The sequence below is a fragment of the Fundulus heteroclitus genome, chromosome 2 (genome assembly GCF_011125445.2).
Source record: "Fundulus heteroclitus isolate FHET01 chromosome 2, MU-UCD_Fhet_4.1, whole genome shotgun sequence".
Classification (NCBI taxonomy): Eukaryota; Metazoa; Chordata; class Actinopteri; order Cyprinodontiformes; family Fundulidae; genus Fundulus; species Fundulus heteroclitus.
Window position 1 is genome coordinate 2,883,147 of NC_046362.1, and position 14,980 is coordinate 2,898,126.

General features: G+C 38.2%; 1 protein-coding gene across 4 annotated transcripts in view; it reads right to left on the reverse strand.

Moving 5' to 3' along the window:
* Positions 1-14,793, reverse strand: part of LOC105927065 (voltage-dependent calcium channel subunit alpha-2/delta-4) — an 82,619-nt gene extending 67,826 nt beyond the window's left edge. For 3 of the 4 annotated variants that reach the window (XM_036145765.1, XM_012863661.3, XM_012863660.3), the window contains exons 1-6: positions 14,205-14,793; positions 9,552-9,633; positions 7,272-7,388; positions 4,847-4,906; positions 2,508-2,670; positions 2,291-2,422 (exon numbers count right to left, since the gene is read on the reverse strand). In XM_036145765.1, coding sequence (XP_036001658.1) covers positions 2,291-2,422; positions 2,508-2,670; positions 4,847-4,906; positions 7,272-7,388; positions 9,552-9,633; positions 14,205-14,335 — 685 coding nt within the window. In that variant the 5' untranslated portion in view covers positions 14,336-14,793. The remainder of the gene's footprint in view (positions 1-2,290; positions 2,423-2,507; positions 2,671-4,846; positions 4,907-7,271; positions 7,389-9,551; positions 9,634-14,204) is intronic. The other variant, XM_036145762.1, reaches the window with a different exon arrangement.
* Between the last annotated feature and the right edge of the window lie 187 nt (positions 14,794-14,980).

The following is a 14,980-nucleotide window of genomic DNA, read 5'->3' on the forward strand; positions in this document are numbered from 1 at the left end:
GTCGGTTCATGCACATTTTGAGCAAAACCAATTGAATCTAGGATAGTTTTAAAGGCTACACTAAGGTTATCACATTCAGTGTCAACATGGATGTTAAAATCACCCACTATAATAACCTTATCAGTATTTAACACCAAATCAGATAAGAAATCTGACAACTCATCCAAAAACTGAGTGTAAGGGCCTGGTGGACGATACAAAACAACAAACAGAAGAGGTTTTATTGCTTTGCAGTTTGGATGAGGGAAACTGAGGGTTAAATGTTCAAAAGAACTGTAATTATTAGTTGGCCTGGGACTAATTAATAAATCAGACTGAAAGATAGTTGCCACTCCTCCTCCTCTTCCCACAGATCTGGGAATGTGGAAATTTGAATAACTGGAGGGGGTTGACTCATTTATACTAACGTAGTCCTCTTGTAGCCAGGTTTCTGTGAGACAAAACAAATCAATCTGATTATCAGAAATCAATTCATTAACTAACAAAGTCTTTGGAGGGAGAGACCTTATATTTAATAGACCACATTTTATTATTTTATTTTTAGGTTCAAGGTGAACCATATTGATTTTTATTAGGTTTTTATGATTTGTTCCTTTTAGATCAGTTTTTGATCTGTTAAGTTTTGGCCGTGGGAAAGACACCGTCTCAATAGGGTAATGGGTGGGTAACAGTACAGAAGCTGCAGAGAGGTGTGTTAAACTACGGCTCTGCTTCCTGGTCTGGACCCTGGGTTGTCAGCATTTAGGAGAACTAATAAATCCGGCCAGATTCCTAGAAAGAAGAGCTGCACCATCCAAAGTAGGATGGATGCCGTCTCTCCGGATCAGACCAGGTTTTCCCCAGAAAGTTCTCCAGTTATCAATGTAGCCCACGTCGTTTTCTGGACACCACCTAGACAACCAGCGGTTGAATGATGACATGCGGCTAAACATGTCATCACTGGTCAGATCAGGCATTGGACCAGAGAAAATTACAGAGTCCGACATAGTTTTAGCAAACTCACAAACCGAAGCAACACCAACTTTGGTGACCTCTGATCGGCGTGACCGGGTGTCATTACCGCCAGCGTGAATAACAATTTTGCGGTATTTACGCTTATCCTTAGCCAGTAGTTTTAGGTAGGATTCTATGTCGCCTGTTCTGGCCCCTGGCAGGCATTTAACTATGGTCCCTGGTTTCTTTAGTGCCACATTTCTCATTATGGAGCTGCCAATAATTAAGGTCGGCTCCTCGGCGAGATTGTCGCTCAGAGGGGAAAATTTATTAGAAACGCAGATGGGTTGGTGGTGATCTGGGGTCTGTAATCTAGAGCTATGCTTCCTACGAACTGTCACCCAGCCAGCCTGGTTACCAGGCTGGCTGGGTGCTACTGCTTTAGGTTCGCTACGTGAAGTTACTCTATGCGGCTCCGCGCTAGCAAAAGAGCGGCTATCAGCTGGTTTTTCGACAGCACGGAGCCGGGTCTCCAATTCTGACACCCTCGCCTCCAAAGCTACAAAAACACTACATTTATTACATGTACCATCATCACTAAAGGAGGCAGAGGAATAACTGAACATCTGACACAGAGAGCAGCAGATAGGAGACTTAGTCAGAGCCGGAGAAGCCATTATGAGGCTAAGGCTTGGCTAGCGCTAGGCTAACGCTAGGCTAACGCCCTATTATCACGCCAAAGAACAAACCGTGTGAAACACGAGGAGTTCCCAAACGTGATGAGCAGCCACAGACAATGTTTTAAAAGTGCTTATGTTTGGAAACAGATGTTACAGCAAAGAGGTTTAAAGATAAAAAGCGAGAGAGCCTGGAGCAAAGCTCCGTCGTTCACACAGCAACAACAGGAAGTGACGCAATACGCCTTACCGCAAACAGGAAATTCGAGGAGTCTAGGAGCTACGGCTGGATTACATTGTGCCCGCGGTACTTCTGTCTATCCAGGATCTGAAACTGATATCCTACTTCTGGAACAGATCATCCGTGCAACAGAGGTAAGGCGAGGAGGCGGTCTAGAGCAGCGGTAGATCAAAGTAAGAGGCCAGGCAGAGAGATCTGCAGAAGCAGCGGCTGGCCTTGACCAGCTCTGGAGCTACAAGAGGACGGATGATGAATGATTTAACAGTAGGCCGCCCACAAACCTCTAAAGAGCATTCCTTGCTTCATCCCATGGCAACATTATTACCCAATCAAAAAAAATCACATGGCATATAAAGACGTAAAAGGAAAAACATTGGATTTAATTTGCAATTTATTGTACTTCAAATCAAGAAAATAAGAACGGCCAAAATTAACTTACCAGGGTAGATCCTAAAATATCCAAATGAACTGCCAAAGTACTGCCAGGTAAGTGTGGGATCTCTCTGAAAGTTGCTAATGAAGACATCGTTTATAGCCTCGGAGTTGTAGATGGAATTAAGAAGTTTGGGATCTGCTCGGAAACAGGATAAATTGTGAGTAAGATCAGCACCTACTTTACATCAACAAGCAGTTTTCAGACGTGATCCTTTACAAACCTTTGTTGTAGACATTGGTGGGAACCTGGATGTTGCTCTGTTGAGTATTCACAGGTAGTTTGTTAAAATGTTCATTTTCTTCAAGTGGAAACTCTCCTCCCAGTTCCACGTAGTTCCCATCCTCATCTACCGTGTTGATCAGCATGGAGTTGTAATAATCAAACTGAAAGAGACAGAAGGGAATTCAATTTTACTTCACGCAAAATCCTGCTGCATATCAGTGTAGTCTGTCTGTTCTCTGAAAATGAAAGCAGCATGCAATGGGACAGCAAGTGAGAATTCCATGGAAAGGCACTGCTAAACAAAAAAGGACACAAGGGTTTGTCTCACATATGCTAGAAAAAAAACATCTTGAATATTTTGTGAGGTGTTACGTCTGGCTTGAAAAAAAAACAACCAACAGATTTTAGACAAAGAACATCATACCGACAAATGTTGTGGGTAGAGATTGAAAGTCTAGGGTAGGTTTGCTGCTAAGGCTCTGGATGCCTTGTCATAAGTGATGGAACTATGAAAAGGACACCTTGGTTATGGAGTTTAAAAAAGGTTTTAAAGTGGCCCAGTCTAGGTTTAAATTTAGGCTCCTCCAAAGAGATAAAAAAAATGTTCAGTTGCTATGTTTACAGGCACAAAATTTCACAATCAGATTAAAATGTATTCGGATTACATAATCGGATTCTACCATTTATATGGGCACACCATCAATTAATCCGATCATAATGTGCGTGTATATGAACCTGGCTTTATTCAGAATACAATCATTCTGACATTTATCAAATTCCCCTAAAAACAACAGAATAAGTGCGTCCATCTCTGCTGAGCAACAAAATATAGTAAACAAACCAGTATTATACGTGTTTATACTTGCACGAGGTTCTAACTAAGGTTGAAACGTTACGGAGTAAGCACCAATTTTGAGCTCTTTTATTTTTTTGAACAGAAAGGTTGTATCGAGAGCTCCAACAGTTTTGCTTCCCAACGTATTTCCGCCACTCACCAATGTGGAAATATGTCACGTTTATATTAGACGAACATGCGCACTCGGGTTAGTTTGCTACATTTGGAATAACTTGAGCCTGACAAGCATTTATATACACGTTGATCGAATTATCAATCGCCATAAACCATCCCTCTCATTCGATTACAATTTCATTCCGATTGAGCTTAATCCGATTATCATATTGCAATTGGCTTGCTTCCATGTGTCGGCCCCTTATTCCGATTACTTTAGTCCATGTAAACGTAGCTATCATCAGTCATTTCTAATATTAGATGGCAGCTGTTGGAGGCAAGGGTGGAACAACCCGTTTTTACGTTTAGGGGGCAATTACTTCTTCACACTCAGCCAGGTTAGTATAGATAACTTTACATTGACAAAAAGAGGGATAACTAAACAGGGAGGATATTTGACCAAAACAACATAGAGGGCAATGTGGTGTTTCGTTTTTTCCACTCTTTTGTTCTTTGTAAGAGCGAGTAGAAATGTTATATGCAAGTGGATTCTTGTTGGACTTTTTTTAAGTAAAAGTCCTTTGCATAGATCGACCTAGTTTCCTCAGAGAAAGCTAAGGTTGACCTAATCTAATTTCAGGTGTCAGCTGAAGCTTTAAAGTATCTGTCGGTCTTAACGTCAACTCCTTACCTGCCAAACCTACTGTTCCTCCTAATCCACTCATAGTCAGCATGCAATGTTAATACTTTTCTCATAGCTACAATAATATGCATTCAGCCCTCTAAACGTACAGGATGACGCTTGAATATGTTTTCTTTTCCCCCTTGAAAACCATTTTTACCAATGTTTTTAAACAAAATCCCAGCAATGTTGTCAGGGACAAAGGGTTACAGCTCCTGAAGGTCAGAGGCATTTCACTTTTGGGACTAATTGCGATTGCTGATTGGTCAGTTAATGACAAGCTTCCAGCTTTAGAATTAGAATGTAACATGCACACACGCATCCACACACACGGTTTTATTTCTCTTTAAATGTCTCCACATTTTTAAGGAAAATTCGTTTATGAGGTGGGCAGTAGCGTAAATAGGTTGGATCCATGAAAAACTTGCCAAATTCACTCTATCAATGCCAAACAGCTTTTGATGTAGGCAGTGTGATGGTGTGGGGTGGCACCTACTTCACTGGAAAATCAAGGATTAATGATTTTCAACAAAATCTCCAAGTAAAAGGATTTAAAGGCTGGATTCAGCAAGCAGCGGCAGTCTCATACCATTCCTTAAGGACCAAAGTGTATCCTCCAAGAATTGAGTTTACAAGCTTTCCAGATTTCTCATAATACAAATAACATAAACCGAAAACCACATATATAAACGTGTGTGTCTCTGACCTGGAGTGAAGTGTTGTACTCGTGGTATAGGTCAGCATCTTCTGCAGACTCCGCCAACCTCTGACAAGATATAGGTCAGACAAAATAAGATTACATTGAAACGCAGAAACAGGACAAACAAACACAATGACTGGAGAGTCATTCTAACCTGTGGCTACACTGAAGGGAACAAGTGAATGGGATTAACACATACAAAGTCTCTGTCTGTCTGTCCATCTATGTCCTTCCTTCCTTCCTACAATTATTCATACACATAGTTCACACAATTGAAGAGATTTAAATTAGCACGTCAACTGGAATTTTCTCTACACCTTAGACAATCTACACACAACAAAGGCCTATCTGCAAACAGATACATTTACTTGTCCCTTTATAACACTTTGTCAGACCTGAATTGTTTCTGTGTCACAAATGATGATTTTAAAATCAAGGAATATTTTCTAGCATCTTTAAATGATGGAAATTTCACTCTTTACATTTGATTTAAATGTTGAACAATAACACCGCTTGACAATCTGGAAACATGCCATTAAATAATGCAGATGACACTGTAAGTAATATATAGTAATGCTACATTACTATAAAAAGTTATTTCATATCTATAAATAAAGCTCATCTATTTATCAATCATTCATCTAATGCATTTATCAAGTCTTATGACTGAAACGTTCCTATCAAACATTTAAAAAAAGCGAGCAGATCTTTGCATATTTAGCTATTAACCCCGAAAGATAAATACACTTTAGCTACAGATTAGAGATTAGCTAAAGAAACCACCGCTTATATTTATCATTAAGTAACCTAGGATCTATCTACAACTATATAGTACTTATAAATGTAGTAATACACTCAACCAAGAGACATAAGAGAAACAAAGACAGAGCAGACCAAAATATTATACAAACACACATTAAAGGGTACATATTTGAAATTAATTAATGTTGAGTAATCTCATTATTTAAATGTTAATGCCCTCCCAGTTATTAGGAACTTTTTAGATTGCCAGAATCACTGTGAGAAGGCTCTCCTTCTTTATCTGGTTAACATTTCCTCAAATCAAAGAGGAAAGGAGGAGCATGGAAAGCGTTCAGCCATGTCTCACAAAACACTTGATCTTCTTTAGTGTCCCAGCAGCAAAACAAATGTAGGAGGCCAGTTGGAAATGTGTCAGGGCTCCTCTTAGCAGGATCCCGCATGGACAGCCAATCCAAAATATCCCACAGCCCTCCCCACCTATCTGTGCAGGGGAATCTCTGCATGCAGTTCTTTGAACCCTCATTGGGTTGAACCTGCCCTGGTACATCAGAGGCACCTGCTGTGCTTTTTCTGTTTGCAGAAAAGTGTTGCCAAGTTAGCAGGTTACAGTAATATGATGCAGACAAGGCATTTATAGGAATTTTCAAAAAGAGTTAAACACGATCAAGGCAATCCCTCAAAACTCAGTGTCTAGTCTCCCATGATGTAGAGTGGTGGTCCCTGTTGCTAAACAGTACTAGCAAAACATGCAGCAGCAGCAGACAGAGTACTTCATATGTTCAACATAAGATATTATTTCCTTCTGTTTATAAATTCTTAAACACTAAAAAAGATTACATTTACAGCAGCTACAGTATCTACAGTGGTATTATTAGGCAACGTTGCTGTGTTTTTAATACCAGCTAGCTTAAGAGAAATCTGAAAAAAAAAAAAACAGATATACATCATTATTACTGTATCCAAAGGCACAACTAATCTGAGAAAGAGGGATTCCAACCAAATGACATTTGGAGCATCTCTGTTGCTAACCAGCAGTAAAGCAAAGGTCCAATCATGTAATCTGCATCTATTTTCTGAAGAAAATTTAAACAGTGGCAACAAATAAAAATCTTTACTATTTCAATAAAAGCACACAAATTAACCATCAAATTATTTAGTGAAATGCATTTATGATTAAAAACAGATGAGAAAGAAGGTGAAGTGATTCATCTTGAACGCTGCCTCCTCTCCGATTGTTTAAAACGAGTGATGCATTGTTTCCACTATATGTATCTAGAGGAAAAAATCATTTCTGTGTCAAGGGAGAAAATTATGAAAATTAACAGAAAGATTTGTTAAAGAGAGGATACAAACTATAAAGAACAATGGGTCTGAAACAGGCTCACTGAAGACCTGAATGCTGCAGTAACAGATTAGGTTATGAAAAGCAAACATAACCATTTATTTGGTTTAATGTTGGGCTGACCTGTTTTGCTAAATTTAAAGCAATTTAAATTTAAATTTAAAGAAGACTTTGTACTGCCCTTAACAAACAGAGCCTTTTCTTACCATCATTGTGTATGAAAAGTGCTCTATTAAAATAATATTTTTGATTGATTGTTTCATTCAGTACTTCATTCACTTTTTCCACTTTATGTAAAATAAAACCTAGCAGAGTTTTTGGCCTTACCTTTACAGACTTCATCTTACTTCCCAACATTCGTTCAATCTCCTCGGAGTAGTCCCTCAGTAACTCACCACCGTCCAGCTCAGCAATTCTAATAATGGATTCCACATCCTTTAGTTTCTGAAGGAAAAAGCAGACTTAAGCTCAATTTATTCAGAAGGACAGAAAAGACAAAATAGCCAGTGAAGATTTGACAAATGTAAAGAGACAACAGCAGGTCATTTACAATATATTTTAAGTGTCAAAGATCTACCTTCAAGCAGACCACAACCTTACTTCTTCTGGTTTCCAGAAAAAAATGCTGATGCATTTGTCAGAAACTCAACAAGTGAGCAATGGGGTTTTCACTTTATGTTTAACTTTCACATTAAGTTTCTCTTCCTTTCTTTTGACAACCTTAGTGTTTGTCTTGTTTCCCTGAGGTAAGTAGAAACATATCTGTCTCAAATCGTAAGCAAGATTTACTCGTGTGAGGCTTTGTTTCACTTTCTGACTCCGGACAGTTCTTGGAATTGTAAGAGTGGTTTAATAAAGAAACTTCAAGTGGATTAGAGAAGGGATGCGCAGTTTGGTTATTTACACTTTGAACCCCTTGACTAAGTCAACCACTAATTCCACTTAACCTTTAAAGCACACCGACTGAGGTAAATTAATTAACCACATCAACTTCTGTTGTCCACAGAAATCTCCATTGTCTCAATCCTCCATTTATTTAGAAATAATGTTTCTGTTTTTTAATTGCTTTCACTGGGTTTTCAGGTTTAGCTTTTTGTAACAAGGCAAAGGACAAAACTAATTAATTTCAGGTAACCTACACATCCGAACAGCACAAAGCTGTCTTTAGTCTAGGCAAGGTAAGGCAAGTTTATTTATAATTAGCATTAACTCCAACTACAGCACCTTCTCCAGGTGCTTGGTGGGGAATGGAGCCTAAATACAACTCTGAAGTTGGCTTACAACACAATCCACAATAATGCTTAGAGAGGGTAACATTTTAGATTCTTACCATGGACTAAACTGTCCTCTTGAATGTACAATAGCAATGACAAATAAATATTTACTCTAGCTATGTTGGACTTTAGAGCCCTGAGAATTGTTTTCTCTCACTTGAAAAAGTGTCTTAGTTGAAAAAGTTGTGTCCAGGGATGGTTGTAGTCAAGTTTACTTTCACAACCCAGATTTAGGCGTGTTGAAAAAGACATTATTTGGCAAATGCAGAAAGTTCTGGCTTATTTCTATGGTCACAGCTCAGTACAACTAACTTTTAGGAGGAATTAGGATAATATACAGTAAGTACATTTGTCAAGGAAGCTGTAGGCTGTCTGGGTAATCTTATGGTTATTTTAGATTTTTTTTTAATTCTTAACACCTACGTAAGACCAAGAAGATATATATATTTTTTTTAGGTTTACCTGTATTTCTACAGACAGCAATCTTTACATCAGGCCTCTAAGTAGAGATCAATGACAACCAGCTAACAGTGTATCAAAAGCACAGAAAAAAACTAATTATTTATAATAAAGGTTCAGTTATATGAGATAAGAGTTGTTTGGTTGTGTGTGAAAGCAGACTATCCAACGCCTTTGTCTAAAATCGAACCAGGTTACAAATCCTGCTATGGTAACATGGGCCCAGTTGTTGATCTTTGTGGTACTAGCATGTGTGTGATTGACAGTGAATGCTAAAATACTGACCCACAAAGTCAAAAAGCAACATAAAAACACATTCCAAATCAGACAAAAAAGGGATTCACAGAAATATGACATGGTTTAGAGGTACTTGTACGTGATTTAGCCTGAGGAAGTGTCAAGAAACAGAACCGAGGTATTGCTGGAAAACTTTGAACCATCTCCAAAATTATCATTACTGTTTTACTCCTATTTTTAATCTTTTTTTACATGTAGTTTCTTATTTACAAATAGGGAAAGACAGCTAAAAATACTAACAGCATATGACATTGAACCAGATGATGAAACCAAAATAAAACACTTAACAGTATTTACTCTGTGCCAGGAACTAATGCTGAAAGATATTCTGTAAGCTTAAAATAACAGGGTCTTCCAGCTGTGGGTCTTTCCAGTAGTGACGATATTTGCTGAAATAATTAGACCCTTTAAGTCGAGGTTCAACAGACAGAGGCCCAATATTTTTGAACTGAAAAAATATCTAGCATTTTAACACATAGAACCTTACTGTCATTTAACCCAGTTTTTTATGCCCCCCCCCCCCCCCAAATGTAACAACCCTAGTGTAAGGAAGCCCATTTGAACTGTTGTATTTTACCTTCTGAAGTAGCAGAGAACCAGAGTATTTGGTTGTAAAGTCTCGGAGCTGAACAGAAAAAACTGATGCCCACTGCTGGACCCTGGAAAGGAGGTAGACATGTGGTCAGAAGAAGCATCATCATAGATGGGGTAAACAACAGAATGTGGATCATGTTACCTACATCACTGCAATTCATGAGACACACATTTGTGAATGTAATTCATCTGTGACCTGTTATAAATTTGTGAGGTTTCCTTTAATTTGTAACCTTCACAGTGGTGATTTAAAAAAAAGGGGGAAGGTTAATGATGTCGAATTGAATTTATAAAGAAGTGTGACAAAAAAAAAAAGAGTTGTAACTTTTGTTGAAATTACCCTATACAACAAGGAAAATTATGTGATGGCTGTTTTTCCCCCCAACTAATTTAAAGACTTGTCTGTGGACTTTGCGAAAAGGACCGACAGATGCGATGGGAATACAAAGAATTAAGTTACTACCACTACTACTAATTCAAATCGGTGTATTTAAATGGCATCAGTTCACAACACGTCGTCTCAAAGCACATTACAAAGAGTAAAATGTTAATTCAATCGAATCATACAGAGAGATCCTAAATTAAGTACATCCATTCCAATTAATCCAAGTTATCCAACAATGCAGTCAAGCTCAGTTTATTATTCAAATTGATTAAACGTTTTCTGTATAAGGAAACCCTGCAGATTGCATTGCAGCATTCACTCCTCCTGGATGCATGGAGCTACAGCGGACAGTCACTGGCATTGTGTCGTTGACTTTGCAGCAATCCCTCATACAGAGCATGCATGTAGTGACTGTGGAGAGGAAAACTCCCTTTTAACAGGATGAAACCTCCAACGGAACCAGAATCAGGCTCAGTGTGAACAGTCATCTGACAATACAAAAAGAATACAGAAGCACTGATCCAGGTGTACTTTCTATGTAAAAGTAAAAAGGTAATGGCAGTATTAGCTCCTGCAGTCGTTTCGTCTAGGAGAGGAACACAGCTAAGCAGATTCTGAGCCAGTTTTCAAGTCTAGGGGATGAAAGGGAGCGCATACATTCTGTCTGTGGTAAAAGCTCAGCAGATAGCTATGTCTAGGCCAGAGACAAGATTAACCACTGAAAGACAGGGCCAAGTGTATCATCTGCAGAAGGAGAACATGAGGTTGTTGGCAGCAGCTCAGGTAATACCCCCCCTCCAGAATGATGTCACAGTTAAACAGAACGCCAGGCTAGAGGTAGCTACTAAGAAGAGGAAAAAACACATGGAGAGGACATAAAGTTAGAAAGCTGAAATAACAACAAATAATTTAAATTTGAAGAGTATTAGGAAAAGATATGAGAGTGAGTGAAAATGGTCATTATGTCCTACAGCAGTTTAAGCTCACATTAGCATACAGAGATACCTCACTATTACTACTACTATTGCCACTCCTATGTCATGGACATATAAATTATGGTCTCAGTAATTTTTAACAGCATACCATTCTTTTTAGTTTACTCACTTTATTACTTCTATATTTTTTGCAGTAGATAATTTCTATAGAGGGATGGTGTGTTGTGTTTGTTACTTGTATGGCTGTGATAGTGGAAGTGTGCCATGCTGATTCAAAAAAACAACAAAAATACAAAATGATCATGATGATGGTAGAGATTTAGATAATCTGCTCTTTATGTGGATTACAACAGGAGGCTGAAGGTGTGTATTCAGCAGAAACCCCAGTATCAGAAAAGCTCCAGTAAACGACTGAATTTTTTATTTTATTTTTTATCGGACAGAAATAGTCAAACTATATATTTTTGGCTTTTACTGCTAGACTTTTTGAATATAACAAAAGTGTGAGTTGGCTGCACAGTTTGATTAACAATAAACTAATGATTACTACAAAAATTAAGATTTTTATTATCAAAAAGGACAGATTATATTCTTCTGTGTTAAATTTTTGTTTTCAATTTAAAAATGTTCATTTAGTAATACTCAAAATACGTCATATGTATTTCACTTTAATCCAAAGGTGGAGCTAACACAAAACTCTTCACACTCCTGAGCTTGACAGTAAGAATATTAATGCACACTTTATATAAATTATGTATCTGTCTAAAGTCTAGGAGAAGTGTTCTGGCTTTAAATGGGAAACGTATTTTAAGTATCGGGTTAATTACCACTGTGAAATGCTTTGCTATCTGACCTCAGTTCACATTTGCCATTTACCATTTCATCTCTTCCTACATTCTATTTGTGACTTCATGCTGCTTATTTTGACCAGGGTCAAGCTACTCCTCAATTCTCATCAAGTACCCAGACTTTAATGGGCTCAAAAACATCCTGCCATCCCATGATTGTCAACAGTACCTAAAATCAAGCTCCACTGTTGTTATCATGCAAGACCTTACTGTCTATGGTCATATTTTTGACCACAGCCTACCCTGGGTTTTACCTAGATGCAGAACTCACTGCTGCATCGCGATCAACCAATAGTGCCGACCTGGAACTCATTCATGCCTCCACTGATGTCACTGCTCCTCTGCCTCTGGTTATACTCACCTGTGTGTCTTCTCTTCCCTTTTTTTTTTCAGGACCCAACAGGATAACCAGCAGGAAGAAGTAGACTTATCCTAGTTTACCTGGACAAAACATCCCCCAGCCTCTCCTGGATCCTCTCCTAGCCCTGTTCTCCTCCAGAAGTAAGTAAGACTACATCTGATTACTTAGTTGACAACATTGTCTGAGTCTGCTAAACTAACCCTACTGTTGTACTTCCCTGATAATTTTCTTGCCCACTGTTAATATTATCTTCTATAAATTATTCATTACTTACTTCGTTGTACAGCAAATTATGTTCTCCTTTTTTAAACCAGTTCTCAGGGCATTTTTCTTTTACAACTGGCTCACAGTTAAACACACCTTACAAAAGACTATGAGCACATTACAGAAAAATATTGTTACATTATCATTGTCAAAGCAGGTATGGAATGGCTCCCTGGTGCGTGACGAAAAACGAATGGTCAAAGATGTCCTGTGGAAAAAAGCTCACTGGGACATCCCCTAATCAGAGAATAATTGTGCCGAGGCACTAAGGGATGCACTGAGGGATGCAAAGTAGTTTAAATGCACAGACCATTACACGTGATATCTACCGCATTATAATGCTGATCACATAAATCCACTCTGAGACAACATGTATACAAACTACTTATTGCAACGATCACCCAAATTATTCCTCTTTTAAACTTCTGTTGATATCTGTGCTAAAACAAGTAGACAAGACATCCCTTATTACTGATCCAATGCTGTAATAGGTGACATATAACATCCGAATCCTTAGATCAACACAGCTTGTGTAAAAGTACAGAAACCGTGACATGACAACAAAGGACAGCTTTTGAAAGATATAAAAGATATAAAAGACATTGTTTAACTTGCTCCATCTTGACCTAAAACAAAAGTGAAAAGTTCACCCTCTTATTGTGTCCAACGCTCTTGGTTAGCCAATCAAGATGGTTCATTTTGCCTGGTGATTTGTTAACACTAAGGCAGGCAATCAAATTTTAATGTAACACATAACAATACCAAGATCCATGCCTGAGAAAGCTCATTTTAGTTTTGAGCTTAGATCATACACTTGATCGATGTCGGTCTGAACAAGGGTCTGTAAGCACATGCTCACGTACTACTCACAGTGAATCTAGGCTCCCAGGCTACTTACATATGAAGGTTTAGTCAAATACAAGTAAAACAAAAAGTCTTGCAAAGAATTTAAACCACAAACCTAACAAGTCTTTAAACAGTATACGTAGCAAAATGTAGTCTGTGCTGAATACACTCTAATTTAGATGGTGACAAAGGGGTAGCCATGCCAGGTTATCATTGAAGCACTGCTTTTTTTAATTCCCAAGTATCAAATTTGATACCACCAAGGAGCCCTGAAGGAAGAATACAATATGTAGAAACAATTTCCATGATATGGTCATAAAAACAGGAGGTTTGCACTCTGTAGCTTGATTTTTGTATGTGGAACAAGTTTAAAAACTATCTTATTGTAAGCTTCAAAATTATTAACAAACCTGGCAGATATAAGATTAGTTATTTTATTTAGAAAGGAGGTTTGTTTCACAGGCATAACCCAAGAGGTAAGATAATGTACAAGGGGTATAAGATTTGTCATAAGAAAAAAGTAAGTCATTTCTTAATTTTTAATTTACACTTTAACAAACATGGCATGTTGAAAATTATGTATGCCTTACTCAACAATCAGTGGAAAAGCTTCACTACCTTTTCAGCCATTAAACTCTTCCTATAATTGCTGACAAGCTATTTGTGTGTCTTCATCAGTACTTTTGACTATTTATATTTTATGATATGCTCTAAGTCTGAGGTTGAAAGGCATGCTTGCTATCACCTTAATCTTTATCTCCCTTTATCTCCCACACATTCAGTAATATTACTTATAGACAGAAAAAACATATTTGCCAAATTACTTTAAATATAAATCTTCCAGTGTTATAAGTAATTTTGTTCCTGTCATTTTCAATAGTTTTCAATGGAAGCCCAATCATTTTCTGGTGAGCCCATTTCCTGTGTTGCAGTTAATTTAGTGTGACTAATAAGAGGAAGCCAACATCCAGAAAATCGGAAGCAAGGTGGTACTTACGTCTCTGGTGGAATCTTCATTTGAGCCTCAGTCATAATCCACAGGCAGAAATAAACCAAAATTTTCAATAGGTTCCTCATTCCTAATGTGCTTGTCTCCATCCTGCTTTGCCAAAGTTCTTCCCAGTTCATGTATCTCAGAGCAGTTTTGCTAAATAAGAGAAGACTGTGAACTTCAAAAGGATGATCAGGAGTTTAAAGGAAATGGTTTCCTCATGCTTTCAACAAGCAGAATAAGCCAATATTTCTATTGGTGGATTTTTGAGCCTTTATAGACAAGTTATTCTCTTGGTACATGTGTTCTTTAGGTGGCATCTTCTCTCAGCTCTGATCCTTGTCGGAGAAAAGTCAATCCTAGCAGATCTCAAAGTCATCTGCAAAGAAATGAATGGAAGGATAATTTTTCCCACGTACCAACTCTGGACAAGTTAAAAAGCCAGCTCAATCTGTGGAGAAACACGTAGATTTTCATCTGCTTTTGGCCCATTCAGGTTTTTTCACACTCACAGAGGCGTCTGCTCCTCTCCACTGCTGCCCAGTTCGCTGCATAATCCATTTGGATTTAAAAAAAAAAAAACTCCATTTGTAAGAGACAGGGAGATAGAGGGAGAGAGAAAAAGACAAGTGGGAGGGGAAAAACGGATTGATGAAGGGGATTGGATAAAGGCTCTGTTTTTATCTAAGAGGATTAGAGCGATTGCCAGAGACAGGCTCTCCCGCAACCAATCAGAGCTGCCAGAGAGGTGCTGCAACACAGTGCCCTAACACACTGACACA